The sequence below is a fragment of the Ailuropoda melanoleuca genome, chromosome 1 (genome assembly GCF_002007445.2).
Source record: "Ailuropoda melanoleuca isolate Jingjing chromosome 1, ASM200744v2, whole genome shotgun sequence".
NCBI classification, from domain to species: domain Eukaryota; kingdom Metazoa; phylum Chordata; class Mammalia; order Carnivora; family Ursidae; genus Ailuropoda; species Ailuropoda melanoleuca.
The window spans coordinates 123094587-123118401 of NC_048218.1; the positions used below are offsets into that span (position 1 = coordinate 123094587).

Here is a 23815-nt window from a genome sequence, read left to right on the forward strand (position 1 = left end):
CACAACTAAACCACTTCATGAGCCGTCTCAGCTAACACAGGAACTCAGGGACGCTTTAAAAGTCACACCTTACATTGCCCTCCAAACAACAGTAAAGTGTTCTTTTAATTCCAAAAAACTAATAATTCTAAATAGGAAAAGAGTTAATGGTAATAAGCCAAAATATTTATTTCCTCCAAGATTTTCTTCATTCTCAGCAGAGTATAGTAATGTCATACCATCTAAAGCAATAACTATAGTCATTGTTAATATTCGCCAAGCTTTGTGCACTTTCTTCAAACTACTGATCTATAAAAGGTACCTACTTCTATATAAAGTTGTGGGATTATTGTCTCATTTGTTATCATACAGAATACAACTTTTCTTCCATGATAGCCATGTACTTCCCCACACTCTTACAAAATATGTTGAAAAATCTATAGCTCAGAGTAAAAAAGGGCTCAAGGATAGGTGTTTTTGAAGCAAAACCTAAAGGAAAAATGTGAAGGTGTTGCCCCCAAAGTGAAGATAACAATGAATTATTATAACAAAGACCTGGTGAGGTCTTATGGGCTCTGATGGTTCTTTATACAAGGAACATAATAAAATAACCCTGAGACAATCTTACTGAGAAGATCTTTCATTGGTTCCAAAGCAAACCTCTCTCCCCTGTCCTTGCCTTTGAAGAGCAAGGCTGCCACTGCATCCCCAGTACTGATGCATGCCCCCTAGTGGAGAAAATTCTTACTAGTCACTGGCAATGTCAACCCCATGGACTTGTATGTGTCTTTGGCTTGGGTTTGTAGGTCCATTCGACTTGTTCAAGTGCCTCTGATTTCTCTCCTTTGCTTTTCTTTTTTTTCCCTTTTTTAAAAATTATGTTCAGTTAGCCAACATATAGTAGTACATCGTTATCTCTTTTGCTTTTCAAATGAAGATAGCAATATGAGAATCTCTCAGGTCAAGTTTCCTTTACCTAAACACCAGACAGAACATTGCACAGACATTGCAAAGACTGAGATTTCCATTGAGATTATTGTCCACTGGTGCCAATTAAAAGGGGGGGACTCCACCCTGGAAATGAATTCTATTTGGCTTAACTAATATTACTTGTGAGACTAGGCCAATTCTAGCTTGGACACAGATAGGAAAGACAATGGAGTCTTACCTGATAATCAATAATGTCATCAAGCCTGTTGAAAGCACCTGCTATTTTGCCTGTTAGGATCTCACTATATCACAACATCAAAAGGGACCTGTAAGAAAACCTTCTCCATTACTAACCTTCAACTCTTTTCTCACTAGAGCAACCACAGCAGACCCTTTCCTGCTCTTAATCACAGGTTCATAAGCTGTTGGAACAGGAAGGGCTCTTTGGACATATGTAGCCCAATGCCGGCACAACGAATGGATGTGGGAAACCAGGGATGGCAAATGTCTTGTCCAAAGCTAGTTATCCACAGAGGTAGTAATACACCCATATTTCCGAAGATCACAGAATAACTTCCGAGAGGCTTCTTTTTTCAACATATCAGATAACTGGTTTTGTTTTCAAGTTTTTGTTTTAATAAGAAATCTGTTTTTCATGGGAGATAGAATTCTACACATTTCTCCTTTTAGTCCAGGAAAATATTGCCATCATGGAAATTATTTTCTCATTTTGCATTGCCTGGTAAAGATTCATGTTGCTAAATGGTAAAAGTGGCTTACTAAAGAAAGGAGAACATTGTTCACATTTCTCAAGTATATTCTGTTGACATGTTTGTGTTTTCAGTTACTGAAGCGTATCCTTTTTCAGAAATACAATCCCAAATTGCTAACAGACTAGGTCTGGTGTTTGTGAGAACAGAAAGGCTTTTCCTTTGATGCATCTGAGCAGTTTCACACCCTTGAACACCTGGAATCAAAATATTTTAATTCTCTAAACACTATTGCTGGTGATTCAGAAAAGTCATTGGTTGACCACTTGGTCCTGATCTTTCCTTTTTTTTTTTCTTTCCTTCTTCCTCCCTCCCTTCCTCCCTTCCTTCCTTCCTTTATTTTCTTCTTTCCTCTTTCCTTTTATTTGCTCTTATTATATCTATCAGCGCTTTTCCATGATTACTGCCTCCATGGAAAACAGAAATTTGGGTGAATTAATCAGAGGAAAAGTTATAAAGTATCAGATGCCATGAAGCCTATATTCAAGGACTTCCAAAGGAATGCAGAGGATCAAATTGCCAGTACAAGATTTCTACCTCTTGGTCCTGCCATGAAGCTCAGGAGAAGGCAGACATTTTTGTGGAACCTCTACAAATGTGAAAACTCGGGCTGGATCAAGATTATTTGCCGAAGGATCTAAGCTTATAGTAACTCCCCCTGGTAAGTAACTTTGTTCTTTTGACCCCGTAAATGAAAAACTGATCATTGCTTTTTAGAAAAAACCGATGTGAGATAATCTCAGCATATGGACAGCAATTTTGCAGCTACTGGTCACTATGCATGGAAACAAAATTACTTTGTAAATGGTTTATTTACTTCCTTTCTTTCAAGCAGATTGAAAATTTCCTTTTAGAAAACACACACACACACACACACACACAAACGCACAAGGATAGATTCAGGCTTCAAATTAAAATACTTGTGGACCATGTCTGTAAACCATAAGTATACGTTTTTGGCTCAAGATTTATTTCTTGTTGATTTCCTTGTAAGTGAAACACTTTGATTAAGTACCTCTAGTGTTAATAGTGATATTTTGTTAATGAATAGTTTTCCTTTCTCTAATAACCTGCAAAACCCACATGATTGCTTTTGATCTCATCTTTTTTTTCTTTGCTTTTGATTTTATCTTTAACAGCAGTGCAAAAAGTTTATCTCTGATACTAAATGACTATAGAACATCAGTAAATCCCACTCATTCTTATTACTTTAGCTTCTTAGAGGGTAGGCTGAACTAGTCAAAATTTGTGCTGCTGTGAGTCTCGTGATACAGCATAGCGATGGTCCAGTTAAATGGAATTTGTGAGCGCTGCAAAGCTTCAGCTCCAGAGCCCATGAAAGCAGTCTGCGTGATTTTATATCCTTGGTTTTTTTTCACTTATTGTCTCAGTAAACAGTTATTGAAGACAGTGTCTATGCTGGATGCTAGAGGTAAAAGGGTGCACAAGACACAGTCCCAAAAAGCTTACAGTCTAGTGGATCAGTATTTTAGTTTATGGCTTGACTGGGCCCCAAGTTTTTTGGCTTTTGGCTGCCAAAGACACAGAATGCCTTGGATTCATGAGCTCTTTTCCTTTCTTATTTTATATAATACATATCGCTTATAAAATTCATATATTTTGTTTAGTGGAGTATTTGACAAACCCATTCCAAAAGAGAATAATAATATTAGCTAATAATTATTGAGGGCCAGATAACATCTTGGATAGTTTCAGTGCCTTATCTCAATCCTCAACAGAGATCCCCTTATTCCAATTTCACAGATAAAGAACCTGAGGCTTAGAGAAGTTCAGTTATTTGCCTAAAGTCACACGGATAGTTACTGTGGCAAAGTTTGGGACCCAGTAGAGACTTGTCAATTCCAAAGCGCATAGCTTAAACCATTTGCCCTACTGGGGACACAGCCTTTTTTTAAGTTCTGAATATTTATTCTTTGGTAGCCTGATCTTTCAAATCAACTCTGTAGTTGAACGGCTAACTAGTAAGAACTCATAATTTGTAGGACTCCTCAGGCTAAAAACAATGCTTCTGCTTCTAACTATGCATGAAAACTGCCTCTCTTCCCCACACAACATCAAGTCAGTCATGTTGAATATGCATTTATTAAATTCCCACAATGTGATACTTAGGGTATTTCTATAAAATGACAAGTCTTCCTGACACCATTGCATTTATCTTCTTTCTGTATTGGCATTAAATTTGCTGGAAACATGGAAGCTGGCAAAAGAACGAGAGCAGTTGTCCTACATGCAGGACTCAGCTGCAGAACTCAGAGCTGCCTTTGCACTCGTGCTGGGACAGCTGCAGAGAGACCAAACCAGACAGGATCCTCTGATGAGCAGCTCAGGATTTCAGATCAATGCCCTGGGAACTGTAAGAAAATTGTCAAGTCCAAAAGAGCAGTGTTTCAGGAATAAATAGGTTAAGAGATCATCATTAATATTGTAGATTCTGTAGCAACTCCTCTGGTCCATTATCAGTGGGAATTTGATTCTGGAAAGAACTTTATAATCAAACCAGGTAACCAACCCTTAATACATAGAAAAAATAATACCTGTAAACATATTGAACATTCATTTATTAAAAACTCAAATATTTCATTTCTATTTGTGTTCCTCTTTGAAAATTATTGAAAGAGTAATTCTAAATTACACTCTAGGAAAAGGATTGTTATGATACACAAAAACTTTTTTTTAAGAAAATAGATTTAGAAGGTTCAGGAAAATGTTGAGAAAAGGTAAAATGTACTTTCTTTTTTTTTTAATGTTTTTTTATTATATTATGTTAGCCACCATACAGTACATCCCTGGTTTCTGATGCAAAGTTCGATGATTCATTAGTTGCGTATAACACCCAGTGCACCATGCAATACATGCCCTCCTTACTACCCATCAGCAGTCTTTCTAACACTGTGAGTGAGATGAGAAAACCAGACCCAAGCTGCCCAGGCAGAGAGGAATCAGTTCATCAATACCTGACTTTACCTAAGCTTCATCTTTGCTTAGTGTTAGCAGGGCCCATTTTTATATATTTATATAAATATTGAAAAATATGGGTGCAATTTTAAAAGAGGCATGAATGGAGATTTCTGTAAAAGCTTTTCAGACAGTGGATAGGCGGTATGGCTGGTGGTATTATATCAAAGTGTTTGGTCCTGGCACATGGCTCAGGGTCACAGGTAAATATTTTTTAATTCTTCCTTATAAGGTTGGGAGGGGAGGCAGGTAACGCAGGGGCTGCGGGCTAGGTGCTGGTGCTGGCTCAGAATTCAAGGATTTGTTCCCAGTTTGGTCACAAATAGCAGTGGGATTCTTGGAGAGGTAGGTGACTCCGTCCCAGTCCTTGGGGCTAGTTGCTGCCTGAGCTGGCCTGGAGGACATTAACAAGGAGCTAACCAGATAGAGCAACTGGGGTCCCTACAGGGTGCAGTTGTGAGGTCCCTTAGGGATTTCTGTGTTGAAAGATTAGTAAAGAAATTTGTGTATCTTATTTATTTGATTCCAAAAATAACCAATGGGAAAAAATGGACCACAAATTGATAAAACTGTTTTGTCTGAAGATGATTCATATCAGGTATGGACATATTTAACTGTGCAAACATATCCAAGAATGTCATAAGCTGTGTTTGTTTTTTCTAAATTCAGTCTAGTAAATTTTTTCATTTTTTATTAGCCTTAGAGATCAAATTTTTCCTGGACAAGGGAGAACATCTCTCAGGGATGTTTCAAGCCTACAGGATCTAGTCAAATAAATGTTTTCAAAGAATTTTCACAAAGCTGGTGAAACACTGGAAAAGTGAAAGAAATATATTTTGGTTTCCTTAGTGGTTGTGATCATAGGCTCAAAGGAATTCATAAATTGGAAAGCAACTTTCTTGTCCTCTTTTTCCAACTGACTACATATTCAATGTAAATTCTAACAGTCCATTAAATAATAGTGACACATAATTCATGAGGTCCTGAAAAATGTATTTTAGGAGAGTGTGATATAGGGAAAGATGTGAACTTTGAATCTGAATCTATCACTTTCTGTATAATCATCCTTTAGCAAATAAATTTTGATTTGCTAGTTATTACTTTCTTAAAATTGTAAAAATAATACATGCGCTTCATAGAAAAAGTTGGAAAAGAGAATAAGTTAAGAAAAAATTAAAATTTTATGATGACATGTTTTACTGTTAACATTTGATATACTTCTGTCAATGTCACAACCATTCTCAGGTGGATATTATGAGGACCAAATGAAGTTAAGTATGGAAATATCTACCATATAGGTTGGGACATAGTCAAAAAATCAGTTATCCAGAATTTAAATTACTACCCACTGGAGCTCTTTATGAATCAAGCCCACAGAAAAATGTATTAATTATGATCTAGTCTACAGGTCACTTTGGAACAAATGGCCAGGTTTGCAGAGTAGTTTGAATTTCTAAGAATCATTTTTATATGTCTGAAATTATTTGAATATGATAAGCATTACCTCAAATATTGTTAGCCTGAATATAAGGTGATCTCTCATTTTTCAGTAGATATATCTGGATGTTAAAAAAAAAAGAAAGAAGGAGGTTTTGCAACTTGAATATATAAACATAATGATATAGATATAAAGTGAAATATTTATTTATAATATTTTATGTATTTGTTAGATTATACCTATAAATTAAAAATTACTTCTTTACAAACACCAGTTCAGAAATACTGCTTTTTGCTCTTAGATTTCTTTAAAAATTTTGTTCAGACTCTTCACATGCATCTTAGACATCCACTTTAGAGCATTTCTGAGTCGTCTCAGGGTCTGAGTGTCTGTTTTGGGATCCCCTTATGGTGATGTCACTGTGTATTTTATTGGAAGAGACAATTACCCACTTACAAAGTAAAAGAAAACCATTTATTTCATTTAGTCAATCATTCTATATCTGTGCAATGTAAGCATACAGAGGCTTTAATCCTGAACAATATGTACCAAATCCATATTAAACTTCTTTATTGTCTTTTACCAGCTCTACCTCTAAAACTGGCATTAACTGAGTTTATTTCAGGTTGATATTTTGTCCAATTAACATTGTTTGATCAAACTAGAGCATGAGAAGAGTACTGTTTAAAATGAGAGTCTGCGCAAGGACTGAAACATAAGGGAAACATTGTTTCGTGAGGGATAATGTTGGGAATGAAAGTTTCACCTTATGCTCCGGCATTTCATTGTGTTTGAATTCTGAATGTTTTGCATCTAAATCACAGATCAGGATTTGGAAGCAATCTCTCATTTTTCATGTCATCTTTGAGTTAGACCTTACCAAATTATCAAGCTCTCGTTCAGAAAAAGAAACAAGTTCCAATGCACAAACTATTTCCCACTCACTTATACTGCTTATTTCCGAAGTCTATTTGAGAAGACCTAAACTAAAATACACAAGTACAGTTTGGCCACGAATGAAAAATAGAAGCTCAAAAGCACTGAGGAAAACAAGAAGAAAGGCCTGTGATTATCTGACCAGAAACACAGAGTAAAATTTTATGTTCAAAGGTAGGAGGAAAATGTAGTGGAGGACATACTTTTATTAGCTGATAAAATGAAGCACACCAAGTTTTCCAATACGTTATGTGTTTCCCACCAATAAGGACTCAGGCTGGCCTGGAGCTCTGGCCCCACCACCTACTGCTTATGTGAACTTGGGCAATTATTCTCTGGCCTCTGGTTTCTAATCCATAAAGTGGGATAACAGGATGTTATCCCAGGATGCAAGGGTCATATGAATATTGAATGAATATGGTACTGGGCACATTGACTAACACGTAACAGGTGGTGCATAGATGTTGCTCCATTTCAAACCTAAAGGGAGAATTGTATGCAGTGTGCAGAGTGGTCTGTAGCCAATCATATTGACAGAGCAGAAATTCTCCTGAGGATTCAGCTCTACTTCTAACCTCTCTAGTGGGATGTTACCTTGCTGTCCACGGATATACAAAAAGACTTGAATTTAGAGATATTTCTTTCTATCTAATGGACTTTTCCCTCTTTAGGCAACAAAAAATGAAATTAAAATGTAGATTTTTAAATATTTTTGTATTTCTTCTATGTACTTAAATCTTAATCCTTTATCTTAATTGATATCATGTCTGACACCAATAAGTTTTGACTCCATGCTCCTATTTAGTACAAAAACAATTGAAATTTTAAGCTTCTTTATTTATTTATTTATTTATTTATTTATTTATTTATTTATTTATTTGACAGAGATAGAGACAGCCAGCAAGAGAGGGAACACAAGCAGGGGGAGTGGGAGAGGAAGAAGCAGGCTCATAGCGGAGGAGCCTGATTGTGGGGCTCGATCCCATAACACCAGGATCACGCCCTGAGCCGAAGGCAGACGCTTAACCGCTGTGCCACCCAGGTGCCCCTGAAATTTTAAGTTTTAGTTAGAGAGTATTTAAAAAAAATAGTTAGACATATAATTCATACTTTAAATATACCTAGAAATGTCATAAATTTGAAATTCATATTTATATGTGAAATAGCTATATTTATGTAATAAAAGAAAAATGACAAGAATAAAATAGAGAAATTTTGAATCAATATTAATATGTAGATTTGAAATACCACACTTCATTAAAAATGTGGTGGTATTTGGTTAACTTATGTAGAATTCATACTGCTTCATCTTAATAAAATATATACAACTCAAACAATTTACCTTAAATTGTTTTTGATTAGGATTATATATAAACTATATTATATACAACGTACTTATTTTGTAAACTGGTTTCTGTTTTATAAATCAATAAAATGATTTGGGGCATAAAAAACTCTCTTGGTAGTTTAAAAAAGAATGTTGAAAGAAAAATATGTAATATAATTTCCCAAAATATAGGCACTAACCATATATAATCAAGAATACTATTTAATGCTCAGTTAACTATCACACTGAGAAAGTTAACGGAATTTCAAGATTCATTCTATTCTGAAAAGAATGAAATTTTAGGGATCTAGCTAAAGAAAAGGAACAGGATGTAAGCATAGTGTCTTACTGTCCAGAAATTTTCCAAGGTCATGATTTGATTTTCAAGTTTTTTGCAATGATGAATCAGAAGTATTCCTATAAGAAAGCCAAACTTCCTAAGATGAAAACTAGACTCTTTACTGTGTCTACTAGAGGCAAAAATTACGTAAATATCATGTACTTTGAAAAATAAGTCTTGCTTTATGTAACATATTTTTTAAATTAAAAACAAAATTTATGATTTGAGAAATATACAGTGTCTTACTAATATAATCCATAAATGTTATTTAGAGTACAAAAAAGATGTACAAAGTTACAATAAGCACATTACGACCTAACTTTATTTACACTATGAGTAAACAAACTCATCATTGTTTGCTTACTAATTTAGTATAAAAATCAGGAGCTTTGCAGCACTGGAAGAAATTCTCGAGAATGTTTTTCCTTTTTCCTTTCAAAGGAGAAATCCAATTGTTCTCTTCTTAGGAAATTGCCCATGAAATTATTAAACTTACTCCAAACTAGCCCAAGAGGAAATGAATAAAACATTTGTGTTTCAGTTGGAAATCAAATTGTAAAGGGTTCTACTATTTATAATTTCAATCATTAAATTAACATTAATTATATAGTCAACTACCATTCCAGCATTCAAGTGACATGCCCTTGAAAACCGTGACGTTTTGTTATATATTTTGATCTTGTGTCTGTAAGAAACTCCGGAACCATACCTGTTAACATTATAGCAGTGATATGTAACTTTACTCAGCAGGTGAAATCAAAGAAAATTGTGGAGTACTACAAAAATTCAGCTGTCTTGTTGGGAAGATTCACATTTGGAGGGAAATGCTAAGAGTCAAAATATGGTATCTTCTCAGTCATGCTCCAACTTCAATGAAATTCCAATACAAAATGTGCTTCTAGTGAACATTTCCCGAAACAAAACAAAATTCTGACCAATGTGTTACTTGGCAAGGTTATATAAGATCATCTCTGAAAATAATCAATAAAATTTTTAAATAAAAAGTTTGGAAATATTGCCATATTGTTTCTAAATTCAAGGCATTGTAAATAATTTGGAGGTGCAGCTTTGAACATTACCATTCTTAAAATCCTGCAGTGATTCGGTTGTGAGAACAAGACGTTCTATAAAACCAGATTGGAGTATCTGAGTGGCTCAGTGGATTAAGGATCTGACTTCAGCTCAGCTCATGATCTCATGGTCCTGGAATCGAACTCCTCATCAGGATCCCTGGTCAGGAGGGAGTCTGGTTGTCCCCTTCCCCCCGCCCTTCCTCCCGCTTCTGCTCTCCCTCTCTCCCTCTCTCTCTCTCTCTCAAATAAATAAATAAAATCCTTAAAAAAAACCCGAAAAACACAACATCCCAAACACCAGATATCAAGGAGGAGTCCAGTACTCAGAAGGAGGCATGGGATTCAATTTGAAACTAAAAGATCAACTTGATAGATTGTCAAGTACCCATGGAAATAGATTCCCATTCAAACGACTGTGTACTTATTGTTCAAAAAACTTCCACGTATTAATCCAGGCTCTGCCACTTAATAACTGTGACTCTGGTCAAGTTACATAACCTCTAGAACCCCCTTTCCCATGGAAACTAAGAACAATCAGTACCTCATAACCCACTGTGGACGAAAGGCCATGATAAACACTAAATTTATGGCATCTTTACTATGTGCTGGGGGTTCCAAACCACACAATGTTTGTGCTTCTCTAATAAAGTTTAAATTGTTATCCATTTTCTCCAACAGATAACATTCCTGATAAAGACATTTCCCCCAAGCCCACAATTTTTCTTCCTTCGATTGCTGAGGTAAAAGTCCATAACGCTGGAACATATCTTTGTCTTCTTGAGGATTTTTTCCCTGACATTATTAAGATAGATTGGAAAGAAAAGGATGGCAAAACAATTCTGAAATCCCAGCAGGGAGACTCCATAAAGACTAAGGACACATACATGAAATTCAGCTGGCTGACCGTGACTGGAACGTCAATGGTTAAAGACCACAAATGTATCGTCAACCACGAAAGTGATAGAAGAAGGGTCGATCAAGAGATTCTGTTTCCTTCAATAAACAAAGGTATGTGTGTATAAATATGAATATAACCTGCCATAACTTTTGGTTTCAAAGGGAAAACCCTACCTTTTCTGTCAAGTATTAATGAAAACAAACAATTAGAAATTTTTCTTGAATGTTGTTACAATTAACAGTAGCATCAATGTGCTGCTATTTCCCCAGAGAATTAAAATAGAATGGGCTTTGGAACAGATGGAGAAAAAGAAAAAGACAAATTCACTGAGCCTTTCTCTCACCTCAGTTTTATCATCCAAAATATTGACATCACAGCAGTGTTTTTTACAGTCATTTCATGGATTAAATGAAGCAATACACATGAAAGCACCTAGCAACCTTGCAAACCATAAATGCTCAAAAAGAGAGTCCACTTTTGATGATTTTACTTGATCCAGAAAGAAGAACAATTATACATCTTTCAGGAATGTTCTACTCAGCGAAGTCCTTCTCACTTTAGTGTGGTCTATTCAAAGTAAACCCACAACCAATGAGTTACAGGGGACAAAATGCTGTTCATTTGAGGGAGCCAGATCACAGCTCAACCAGAAATAGTAATTTGGCTACTGAGGTTTTAGTACAGTCTTGAGATTTTCAGATTTGAATTTTATATATCAGCATAAGGTGAAATTTGGTAAGGAAAGATGGGGTGAAGCTGATGTGTACAATCATTCTTCCCTTCTATACAATGAATGCATTTCTTACTGTGGGTAAATGCTGCTCGGCAAACATTATTGTGGTTCTGGCATGTGCCAGGCCTGGAAGGGAGGGAGGATGAACTATTGTCCCAAGGAGGAGCACTACAGTAATGTGAATATCCTTTTCCTAATCATTCGGGATCACTTGTGATTCAGGCATGGTGACCCAAAGGAGCCCCATTGGTGCAGAGGCGGGACATATTTAAACAGTGTGGGCAGGCAGCTGAAAGTGCCCTGGCCTGGCTGTGACCCAGTAACCTCTAGACTCAGAAGTCAGATCTTGGCATTAGCACCACAGACCAAGGCCCCTAGAGGGCCCCTAAGAAGGAACCAGTTTATACTTTTCCCTGTGGTTAATGAGCACTTTTTAAGCATTGAGGGGGAAACACATAACAAGACATGTGAAGACCTTTCAATACACAAGTCTAAATTTCTGAAGTAAGTATTGGTCTTCTTGGAATGTCCAAAAAAAAGCCCCGCAGACTCAAATGGCAACACTTAGTTTAAGGCCCCACGTCACTAAAACCAAGACTTAATACCTAACCCAATAGCAATTTTAACCCCCAGAAGAAGAGTAACCTTTACCCAGTCAGCATGGGAGTTTCCTGGTCAGCACCAGAGAGATTCCCGATTGACCTCTCTGTTCCCCTTGGGAGGGTGACCTTGCCTGAAACAATGGATTCTTTGCTAAGAGTTTTCTTTTTCCACTCACTCTCTGTTGTAAAATCTTTTCCATTTCTGTAGTCCTTTGGAGCTCCCCTCTACATGCTAGACGGGATGCTGCCTAAGTCATAAACTGATCGATTGATAGAGCCCTTGGATCTTTAACATTTACCTGGTTGAATTTTTGTTCTTTAACAGTTTTGATGACCATGCTGGAATCGAAAATGGACTTCCAGGGGCATTCAAAGACTAGGCGAAACAGAGAAGTGGTAACTGTGAGCCCTTCGAGTTCAGGATCTTTCTCGCCTGTTCCAAGGGCTGTGGGTGAGTTCTTGGTTCTAAGCTCCATTCTCTTTGTGCTCGAATCCTCATCTAATTGGCTTTGCTTTACAGGGTAGGCCAGCTTAGTCTGCAAAGAGTTATGCCAATGTTAAGTTGTGCTAGCCTGTTTGTCTGGAGCCCTGTTGAGCTGGCGTATTTGCCCAGAGTCCAACTGAACTGGCAGAAGGATCGGCTCAGAGCCAAGCCCCTAAACTTTCGGACCAAATTCTCCAGGTGGAAACCTCAGCAAGTTTCCAGGAGATTTGTTGGCAGTGCACACAGTCTTCATGTGGCCAGAACTCGGTAACATCGTTACTGTCCGTACGCTACTGTGCACATAAGTGTCAGTCTTCACTGTATGTAAAACCACTGTTAACAGGGAAAGGTGGAAAAAGCCACAAAAATTGGTGGGCATGAGTCAAGCGTTTAGAGGCTCTTAGCGCACCTCGAGAACACTCCCTTGAGAGTACTAGGGGGTAAGAAAACGCCTGGATCAACACTAGGTTACCCCTCAACCTCAAGAAAACATCTGTGCAAGGAGCTACCGTGTAAAACACACAATCCCCATTGCCAGACATTTCCCTTTTAGATGATAGTTCGGCTCTGAGAAGCCCAAAGCCATAGCAAATGGGATCCTTAAATTCTACAGAGTCAAGCACACAGCTTCCTGATACATCTGTTTACTTTTCATCTAAGGACTCTAGTCCCAGATTACAGATATCTAGCAAAATTATAAAATCTTAAAAGCTTGCTTTGTGTCCTGAGGAACTGGCATGGTAACCATCTGGTTGAAGACCCCAAAATAATGCTGGAGAGAAATGTAGGGTACAACTCACTTGTGGCCAGGTATGGTGGGACTGGGGTGTGGGTTAACTCCATTTGAGGCTGGTGTCCTACCCAAATGCTACCAGACCTCAGGGCAAGGACAACCTAGATACAATGGCCCTATAGGGTACTTTTTAATTAGAGAAGATCATCGTGCACTTAAATATAAGGATGCCCAATTAAATAGAAGCCTCCAAAAAGTTAACCATTCCAAGGTCATTTCATGGGAAGACTCATTGCAAAAGGCTAATGAAAAATTAACCGTGGAAGAGGAACCTAAAACAGAAGATTCTAAGACTGATGGAACTCCCCTGCTCCCCTCTTTGCTCCTTGGAGCTCTCGTTCTAGTCTGAAGTGTTTTCCACTCTGAAAAGACTACAGCCATAAACAGAAGTCTGCCACGTTTATGGCCTTATAGATACCCCATATCTACCTCCCTAGGATGACCCCCAAATGAGCCCCTCCCGGAGTTTATGAGACTGGGTGGTTTCTGGCAAACTGGCACATTGTTCCCTTAAACAGCTGAGTGGAAATTCTGGTAAATTCCAGGGCCTGCAGAAGGGGTCCTGAAAAAACTGACAGAAGCCAGGGATGGTTGTGGGTTTAAGTAAAATAGGCATATCTTTATTGCTTTATCAGCACTAAAATTAGAAATTTCAGGTGTCTGGGTTTACTAAAAGTCAAGCAAATAGATGTGATTTCTGTTATAAAATGTTACAGGAAATAGCTTGGGAGAATGATGGACTTTGATGTTTTAAAAGGTTTTTTTTTAAAGTTTTTATTTGAATTCCAGTTAGTTAGCACACTTGTGTTATATTAGTTTCATGTGCACAATATAGAGATTCAATACTTCCATGCATCACCTGTGTGTATCAGGACAAGTGCACCCCCTTAATCCCCATCACCTGTTTCACTCCTTCTTCCCCAGGTCTCATTAAGTTTTTGTGGGAAATCTCACCTAAGCTATTAGGAACAAGTACATAGGATAGATGTAAAAATTATATAATATCTTAACTAAAGTTTTAAATAGTTTCTCAGTGTTTCAGGGAACTTAAAACCTTAAGGTTTTGCTGAGACAGGTCACCTGCTAATTTAAGTTATATTCATTAAATATCTAGATCATTTCCAAGCAAGATAAAATACAAAGTGTTACTGAATAAGCACAGGTTTATTTACTTTTGGTTTCTTTATTGCAGAGAAACTGAAGATAAATGTGGGCCTGGTCATAAACATATTTTGTGCTTTACTGAAGATTATTTTAGGAGAAGGCACACATTTCTAGAAATTATGAAATGTATGAATTAGTTTGCCAATCTAAAGAATGCTGGTTAACAGTTCACAACTGCTTGCTTACCAGCTTTCTTTAAAAGTGAAAGTTTCTAAGGGTTAAGAATTCTAATATATATCATGCAGACTGCTGGAAATAAATACGTGAAACAATCCAGAATATAAGGAAAGTAAGATGTGTTTTTTAGCAAGAAAAGCATGAGGAATGGAAATATATTTTTTGAAGGGAAAAAAAAGGATTTTGCCCTAAAGGAAGGCTGGTCATCCAAAGAGGGTAAACTCGGGTGTTGGGGTGGTTCAGTAGCTTATGTGTCTGCCTTTGGCTCGGGTCATGATCTCCTGGTCCTGGGATCCAGCCCTGCATGGGCTCCCTGCTCAGTGGGGAGTCTGCTTCTCCCTCTCTCTCTCCCTCTGTGCTTTCTCTCTCTCTCAAATAAGTAAATAAAATCTTAAGAAACAAACAAGCAAAGAAAGAGGGTAAACTCAGGATAAAATCTGAGCATACAAGAGAAAGTTGTAGAGGTTTGTACAAAGGGGATCTTAAGAAAGGAATATTATGTGTGGTCGGAACTAAGATTGTAATGAAGAATTCTTGTAGCAAAAGTAAGCTGGTGAAGCATTACAACGGGTCTTCTCTCTGCCAAAAGGACAAACATTTCTTTGTTTGTTTGTATTCTTTAGAGTTTTGGTGTGCTTAAGTCTCTTAGACCTGGAACATTCCAAAGAATTTGTTAAATTAATTTGGCTTATTTTGTATGTCAAATTACATGGGAAACATTGTCAAAGAAAACTTCTTAGAAAGTTTTCTTGATCTCGTATTTGTAAGATTGTGGCACATGTAGATAAGGTCCATTCTGGTTCTACAAAAAATGGCCCCTTGTTGCCAGACTTGGGCTGTCCTGATGTCCTTGTAACGTGGCACCGGTCTGTTTCTGAATCAGAGAAATTAAGAAAAGTAACCATGGTGGAGTATTAACCAAAGAGTCAGGGCTAAGGGAAAACCAGGACAGCCACTTGGTTCTTCCAGGCTCCCTGACAAACCCCATTTCTCTTGGTTTTGGTTTTTTCATTCCTTCACCCACCACAGGGCATTTAAGATGACTCAAGTTATAAATAGACATCACTGGGAAGACTTCTATGAGTACAAAATGGTTTTCCATCAGTGTCTAACCTGTCAGATCCATAAGCCTGGAAAACCTGTTTTTTCTCCAGAGGCTTCTTGCCTCCTCCCTCTGGGCCCTTTGAACACCCGCAGCTGGACTTCATTCCCCTGCCACTTAGTATTTGCCCTTGTCATTGTGTGTATATTTTCTGGATGGGTTAAAGCCTTTCTCTGTTAAGAGGCTGATGCCCTCATTGTGGCAAAGGACTGTTAAAAAATAGGTTTCCCCCTTGGGGCACACCTTCTGTGATCTCCCGTGACCAAGGCTCCTACTTCTCAGGGAAAATCATAGGAGCCTTTAGGAAAACCTTGCAAACTTCCTGGGACTGTCTCAGTGTGCAACCTTCCGCTGATGCTTTGTGTGGCCTGCTAGTCTGACCAGCTAGAGTAAGACTCCAATGTCTGACGCTCAAGCCTGTCATCACCGGGTTATGGAAACCTTCTTAGATCACAATAAAAAGGGTCCTGTCGGTCACAGGTTACAGCCTGGTGACAGGTATTTTAGACACACCATCAGAGGAAGACAGCCCTCAAATCCCAGTAGAAGGGGGACCTTACCAAGAGCTCCTGCCGTAAAACTAAAGCTTGAACTTTGTGCACATCCTACAGCTACGGACGTCTCCACCTGACACCGGGTCCTGCCCGGACGCTATAGTTTCTGAACCAAATGGAGAGACAGAGAAGTAGCTGACATCCAAACAGACTGCCTTCACCTAAACAGGGGTTCAAGACGTCATACTTGAACTAAATATGAAATCCTTTCTCCCTCTTTTCTTTTCCTTTACTCTGGCAATGGCCTGTATCTGTCAGGTCATTGCCAAGGGGGCTAACCTCTGGAATTAGAGCAACATTTTATTTCAGGATATGAGAAAATTTAACTCTGGTCCTAATTTTTCTCAAGGTAAATAAGACATCTCATTGGTTGACTCCCTTAAAGTTACATCCAGAGTTAATAAGGACTACCAAGAAGCCACCAGGATTCACTCCTTCGGCTGGCCCTACTTCCCTGGTTAGGGATAAATGTAAATGAGGTATGATCAATATGTTCTTCATTCTTGATATCGTTGCAGAATCCCTCCTGAAGCAATGGCTGCCCAACAAAAATCCTTAGACTCTGGCCAAAGCAGTTCTTGAAAGTCAGATAGCCCTTGATTATGACTCAGCTGAGCAAGGCTGGATCCATGCTTTCGGCAACACCACGTGCACACTATTGGGGAAGTTAAAACCCAGTAAGATCAGGTCACAGTGCCAAGCCACTTGGCTTAAAAGAATGACTCCTTCAGCAGGGTCTTTCTTGCTCCTGTGATTTCAATTGCTTTGAGTCTTGGGGACCATGGCATCAAATAGCACTCCAAACATGGGGAATTATCCTGTTTATAGGCATCATAACAACCTGCTTGGTGTGTTATCTAAAAAGCTTGACATGCAAATTCAAAGCCAGTAAGCCTCAAACAATTGTTCTAAGACCAGAACATCACAAAAGAATGAAGAGAATGACCAACTCAAAAACTGTAAAGCTGAAGTGGTAACCTGTGAATATTACAAGGGTTAAGTAAAAAGGTCAAGACCTGTGAATATCACCCAGAAGAACAACAAATACTGTGAGAACTTCAGAGCAGTATGCCTCAATTTTGATCCCATCGCTCAGTTAAGCTGAGAATCTGATCAAAGGGCAGGGCTGTTAAAAAGGGAAACCACAGGCTCAAAATGTACTCACTTAGCTTAAGGCCACAAATCAGTAAACCAAGTCTTCATAGCTCCCCAGCTGCAGTTTCAACACCCAGAACTGTAACCTGTAACCAGTGGACATGGGAATTTGCATGTCAGCACTAGGAACTTACTGACTGACCCCATCCATTCCCCCGAGGACAGTGACCTTACCTAAAAGAATGGATTCCTTGCCAATAATTTCTTTTTCACTCCCTCTCTATCTTGAGAAACCTCTCTCCTGTATCCCTTTGGAGGTCCCCCCTACTTGCTAGATAGGATGATGCCTGATTCATGAATATGTTGATAAACACAGCCAATTTGATCTTTAGAATTTACTGAGTTAAATATTTTTTATTTCCCCGATTCTTAGTTTGTCCAATGATCAAACTAGGGTTAAACAGTTACCTTTTTTCTCCTGACCTGTGATGAAGAGCAAATGAAATTATGTCAGTGAAAATGCTCGCTGTTAAAAACATAACAGATGAATTCATTCTTATGTTTACTGATTTATTTATATCCTTTCCTAAAACTAACTAAAGTAAGATTACACAGACAGCCCCAATCTTTTATTTCTACAGCTAACAGAGAGGAAGCGAACGAGCAAGGCATAAATTTAACGCAACCACTGGGCTGAAGTATCCTGTTAGGTTTTGATTTTTCTAGTGTGCACAGAAAAGTGGGAACTACAGGAAGTTCCATGGTGATGATTATGGTAAGGGAGAAGTTCCTGTGTATACAGTGTGTTTTATGTGGCACTTATCTCTGAAAGGAATTTCTCCCAAGGTCTTCTCATAGCAACAAAGCTAATGAGGGCACTTCTGTTAATGCAATTCTACAGCAGATTTCTAGTGCTGGTCATGGAAGTTTTTGGTTGCTTTTGTTTTTTGATGAAAGCTTGTATATATGTGTGTATATACAGGAAAGTAAAGAACAATAAAGTAATTCTGAAGAGAGATAAAATTCATCTTGTTCACATTTTTGATCACCCTCAATTGAGAAAGGGCAACTAGGACACGCATTCTAATTTTATTATGAAAATTGTTATTCTACTGTCTTTAAGTGAATCAATGAATGATGATGAGATACTTTTATTTATCTTTTTTTGAAATTTTTTAAAATTTCAGTTAGTAAAATATGGTGTTATATTAGTTTCAGGTGTACAATATGATGAATGAAGTCACTGTATGGAAAGACATTTAATGTATTTTAACATGAGTTCTTTAAGATAGTTTGACATTTAACATAATTATATTCACATTTTCCTTCTTGGGATTTACCCCAAAGCTTATACTTCAAACTCATTTCTTCAAGAGCACAACCAAAATAAGTTTGTGTGTAGTGCATAAAATTAGACACCAGAACCATGTTTGTGTGGACAAGGACACACGGACCAGAAAAAGGATAAACCAAAGCAACCTGGCAACTCTCTCTTCCCGCATCCAATAGTCAATGATCATTTTAAGGATTTTTGTCTGTACGTATGTTGGGTGTTTTGCTTGTTTTGTCTTTCTACACTGTAGGTAAATACAGCTCTCACCCCAGGTTTTATGTATTCAGACAACTATCATGTGAGTTGGCCCATCATTCTAGCCCTGCATTTAATTGCTGAGCTTCTGTATTTGCTAAGACTAATGAAGATATCTGGAAGAGATGATGTCTGAGAGGCCACAATGGTGGAGTTATGTTTGATTTCTATGGGTTGTTTTACGAGGTGCTTTCCACCTGCTTTAATTCATTTAAACACCCACAACTACGCTCTGAGTACGGGCTCTGACAATCACTGGTACGATACTCGGCAAGATACTTAGACTCTTAATTTCTTCCCTTCTTCCGTGTACATGAAGTCTTCCAAATTCAGCTCATATCAGGGTAACGGGGAGATCAGATGAGATAATGCCTGTGAACTTTTACATAGTGCCTGGCACAGTAATAATCACTCAATAGATTTTGGCTTTCATTAGTATTATTGTCATGACTTCAAACACCACCCACCACTCCAGAGAAACATGTACAGGAGTTGAGAATACTGGGGCATGCGTGATTTGAAACAAAGGACTGCTTTCTTTTGCCTAGAGGGGAAATTTACCTAAACCAAACTCCTTCCAACATGTAAGATTCTGCTGTGCATTCTAGCATTGGATGAATTCATTTTGGTAGCAACCCTTCATGTCGGCAGTGGGTGCCGAGAACTGTACAGCAGCCACTGTTTTGTTATTTTTCTGTTCAGCAAGCATTTATAGATCACCTACTTTGAGGGAGGCTCTGTGCTAGGAGCTTTGAGCATAAAAGGAAAATAAGATAGTGTTAGGCATTACCCTCCAGTTGTGAGGAAAAAAGAAAAAAATACATCATTCATGAATTTCAGCATCTTCATGTGCAGAAATATAATATATGAATTGATCTACTGAATTACACAGACTCAGAACAATGCATATAAGTAATGGCTCTCTCCTCTGTGTTTACAAATTCTATCTATCCATCCATCCTTTAACCCACAACACAGACATATGTCAAAGAATGGTTATGAACAATTGAATAATACTTGCTCTCATTTCTTTTAGCATTCACTGCTATTAACTCCACAAAATCTTCTCTGAATGATGAAAATGGTAAGTTTCTGTCTATGTTTGCCTTTATGTTATGCTGTAGCATTTTCCCACCTGATCAAATAACCTTTGAGCTTCTCTAGCTTCAGAGAGAAACTTCAGAATGGCTGGATCTTGCAAAATAGACTGATATTTGAGGTCAATCCATCATTTCCCAGAAGTCATGTTCACACAGTAAATGCTGGTTTGGGTGGGAGAGGACTATAAATTAGGGCTGCAGTGATGAGCTCTGAATTCTTCCAACATTGGACTCCGTTCATTCTGTGGCCTTTGTTACTACTGACTGAGGAAACCTTGATATCAAGTTGCTTCTAGATTTTTTGTCTTTGTTCTTGCTGGTAGTTAATAACATGAAGTGACGGGGCGCCTGGGTGGCAGAGCGGTTAAGCTTCTGCCTTCGGCTCAGGGCGTGATCCCGGCGTTATGGGATCGAGCCCCACGTCAGGCTCCTCTGCTATGAGCCTGTCTTCCTCTCCCACTCCCCCTGCTTGTGTTCCCTCTCTCGCTGGCTGTCTCTATCTCTGTCTTATAAATAAATAAAAAATCTTAAAAAAAAAATAACATGAAGTGACACCGAGAGCTCCTTGTACAGAAGGTGTTGTGCTGCACTGTGGGTGCATTTTGTTTAAGTCTCTTAATACTCACTGTGAAGGATTTTATTCCCGTTTTACACATGAAGGCAATGAGCTCAAATTATTTAAGTCTCCGCACCACACAGTGAGATCTACACCTTCAACCCAGACCATCTGAATCGAGAGTTCACACACTTACTCAGTTTTTATTCTTCCTCTAACTCCCAAAGCCAAGACCCTGAGACAGGTGCACACGTGGGGAGGGGGTGTGAGTGCAAGGCCTCTGGTGCTTCGGACTGGACTTAAACTCTACTCTTTTAATTATCAGTTGCATGGATATGGGTAAAGTATTTACATTTTCTGAACCCACCAAAAACGACACAAAGAACACCTAACAATAACATCTAACATAACACGTGACATATGTGGTATCTCACTTAGGGGCTGCATGATAAGTACTAGCTCCTGGCTCTTCTCCCCGCATATGTAGAAAGGAAATGACGAGGATCATAGGTTCTAGCCCTGCTGATCCACGCTCCATGTTCAATATCAAGGGACGTATGGACTCCAATCACCATCATCACCATCATCTCATCTTCAATATCATCATCACCCAACTTTATATTGTTGTTTAATCATTTTGATGCCTTGGGTATTTTTTGTACATGGAGATGCAGAATTACATTTCAGAGCAGCTGAGAAAGTGTCCTTAAATGCCGTGTTGCTGGGATTTGAAATCTGGATTCTAGTACTTCTAGTTGCGTGAAATCAGGCAAATGGCTTCTCTCTCTGTCCTCAGTTTATTTGTAAAATGGGAATGAAAATATTAATCTCATATGTTATTGAAAAAATTAAGTAAGATTTAAGCTTTGCAAGCAAAGTTGTTAAAATAAGTGACGTTTAGTTTGTACTTAATGGATACTGCCTCTTATTCTTGCTTAGAGACACTGTGGGGATGAAAAAATGCTAAAAGCTATTCATCACCAATGCATTTTTCCCATTGGATTCACTCATTATAAACACAACGTTACTTTTAATACTTTGGAAAATCCTAAGTGAATTTCACAGGTGTTTGACTGACTTGACCTGCAAACTGCGTTCTGAGTTGTCTCAGTGGTGGTGGTGGTGGTGTAGGTGTTTATTATCTGGTTGTGCTGGTGTGAGAGTGTCACTTCAACCTAAGTCATCAGAAATATATACAGTCACCCCGCACCCATTAATAAGTCTTAGTCTTTCAAAACAACATGTGAAATTAATAAAATGCTTCTTTTAGACACCCTGCAGCTGCAGCTCGCGAACACATCTGCCTACTACACCTACGTCCTCCTCCTCTTGAAGAGCCTGGTCTACTCCGCCATCATCGCCATCTGTCTGCTTGGGAGACCAGCGCTCTATGGCAATGGGAAGAGCTAACACATGGTGGCACCAAGGCTCCACATATCTCCATTGGCTATTGTCGCTTAAAGTGTCTGCTGAGGATCTACCAGGGCTTTCATTCTGAGATTGGGTTATTTCAGTTCACACGTGTCTTTTTCTCTTGTGTTGTTATTGGAGAACGGGTTTACAAACAGCCGGGCAAACAGAAACTTTCACTCTGCAGCAAGAACAAATGCTGTCATGACTCAGGGGCGGGGCCGGGGGACCATCCACAGGGGCCTCAACACCGCTTTCTCCTTAGTGTCCACCAGCCCCTCAGCCACCTGGTCCCCTTGCCTCTGGGTAGAGCCAGAGTCCTGGACTCTTTAACCAGATGATTGCCTGGAAACCTTTTAGTTTACGTACCTGGAAGCCGCCATCCTTGCTACCTGAAGCTTGTACTGTTTTTTAAATAATAAGCACAATAAAAGCAATCAAAAATCTACTTTTGTCTCTGTGTTCTTTCATTTGGTGCAATCTAACTAAGAGTCCAAGGTAAGGGACAGTGTGACAACTAAGCCTCGTAAGTCAGCGTTGGTTGTAACAATGGTCAATTCCACATTTCTACTTCTTTCCCTGAGACAGTCCTTATGACGCTTTCTTTGGGGCACTGGCACTCCCCAGGGGAGCCACAGCCAGTGAAGGTGCCCAGGCTCTTTCTCCTTCAAAGTTCAGCAGATTCACACTCATTTGGTGTAAGATGCTCTGGTGGTGACAGTGTAACCTGTCGCATGACTGGCAGTTGTGCTCAGATCTATCCCAGTGTGTCACAGGCATCATGTTTTTTGGCCTCATAAGAATCCCATGAGAGCTGCACTAACACTGGAAAGGTAGGGTGGTGGAGGGGATAAGTGCTGGACTCTGAACCCCAAGTGCTGGGGCTTAGATCTTGGTTCTACAGTTCTCTGTGACATAATTTTCTCATTTGTCGAATGGAGTTACAGTGATTAGTCTCCTGGAGTCGTGTGGGTGAGAGGAGGTAGTTTTGTTGGGTACAAGCAAGTCTCAGTGGCATTAGCATCTACCGTTGGCAGCTCTAAGTTAGAAACAATAGAAACACACATGCACACACACTACCAGCTGGACACTCATTTGCATGTACGTGTATTATTTCTACAAACATGCGTGTAAAACAAAATGTTTAGTGTGTGGGAAGTTGGTAAAAAAAATTAGTGGTTGTATATTTTTCTATTTTCACTATGAATGCATTTAGTGTAATAAGTTTTATATATTAGAATTCAAACAATGTCTCATTTCAAATTGGAAGGGTGTTTTGTTTATTTACAATCAGCTTCAGTTTCCGTGAAACATGCCCTTTTGGAAACCAAGTAGAGGTTCCCATTGGAAACAACATAAGACCAAGAAGATAAAGGAAGAGGAAATTTAATTTCGATCTACTCCTTGATTCTCAAAAATTTGTTCAGGTCTGTTTGGGCAAATGCCTGGTCCTCTACTTAGAGATCTGGAACTGTTTCTGCACCTGGAAAGCACGGAGGCACTGAGGGTAGACTGGCAAATGACTAAAGCTAGGTGAGCTGATGTCACTGCTGGGGCTCCCAGACAGTGTCTCCTATGGCTTCCAACTCCTTAGCATCTTCCTTCCCCAACCCAACCTGGGCTTCCCTGGACTGGGAGGTGCAGAGAGAGGGAGGGTGGTGGTGTAGGAGACGGTGTGGGTGGCAGGGGGGCACTGGTTGGTGATTGATATATGAAAGAACATTAGGGTTCGAAACCAATGGCTAAGAAAGAATTCTTGAGACATCTTTGGTGCAAAAAGGTGATTTTAT

The 23815-nt window shown here is 38.8% G+C and overlaps 1 gene segment (V, D, J or C); it reads left to right on the forward strand.

The window, feature by feature from the left end:
* LOC109488456 overlaps nt 1-22470 on the forward strand; it is a 38255-nt gene extending 15785 nt beyond the window's left edge. Inside the window, 5 exon segments of the C gene segment in view lie at nt 4790-4858; nt 10448-10777; nt 12328-12453; nt 19996-20043; nt 21886-22470. Of these exon segments, the coding sequence occupies nt 4790-4858; nt 10448-10777; nt 12328-12453; nt 19996-20043; nt 21886-22025 (713 nt within the window).
* The last annotated feature ends 1345 nt before the right edge of the window (nt 22471-23815 follow it).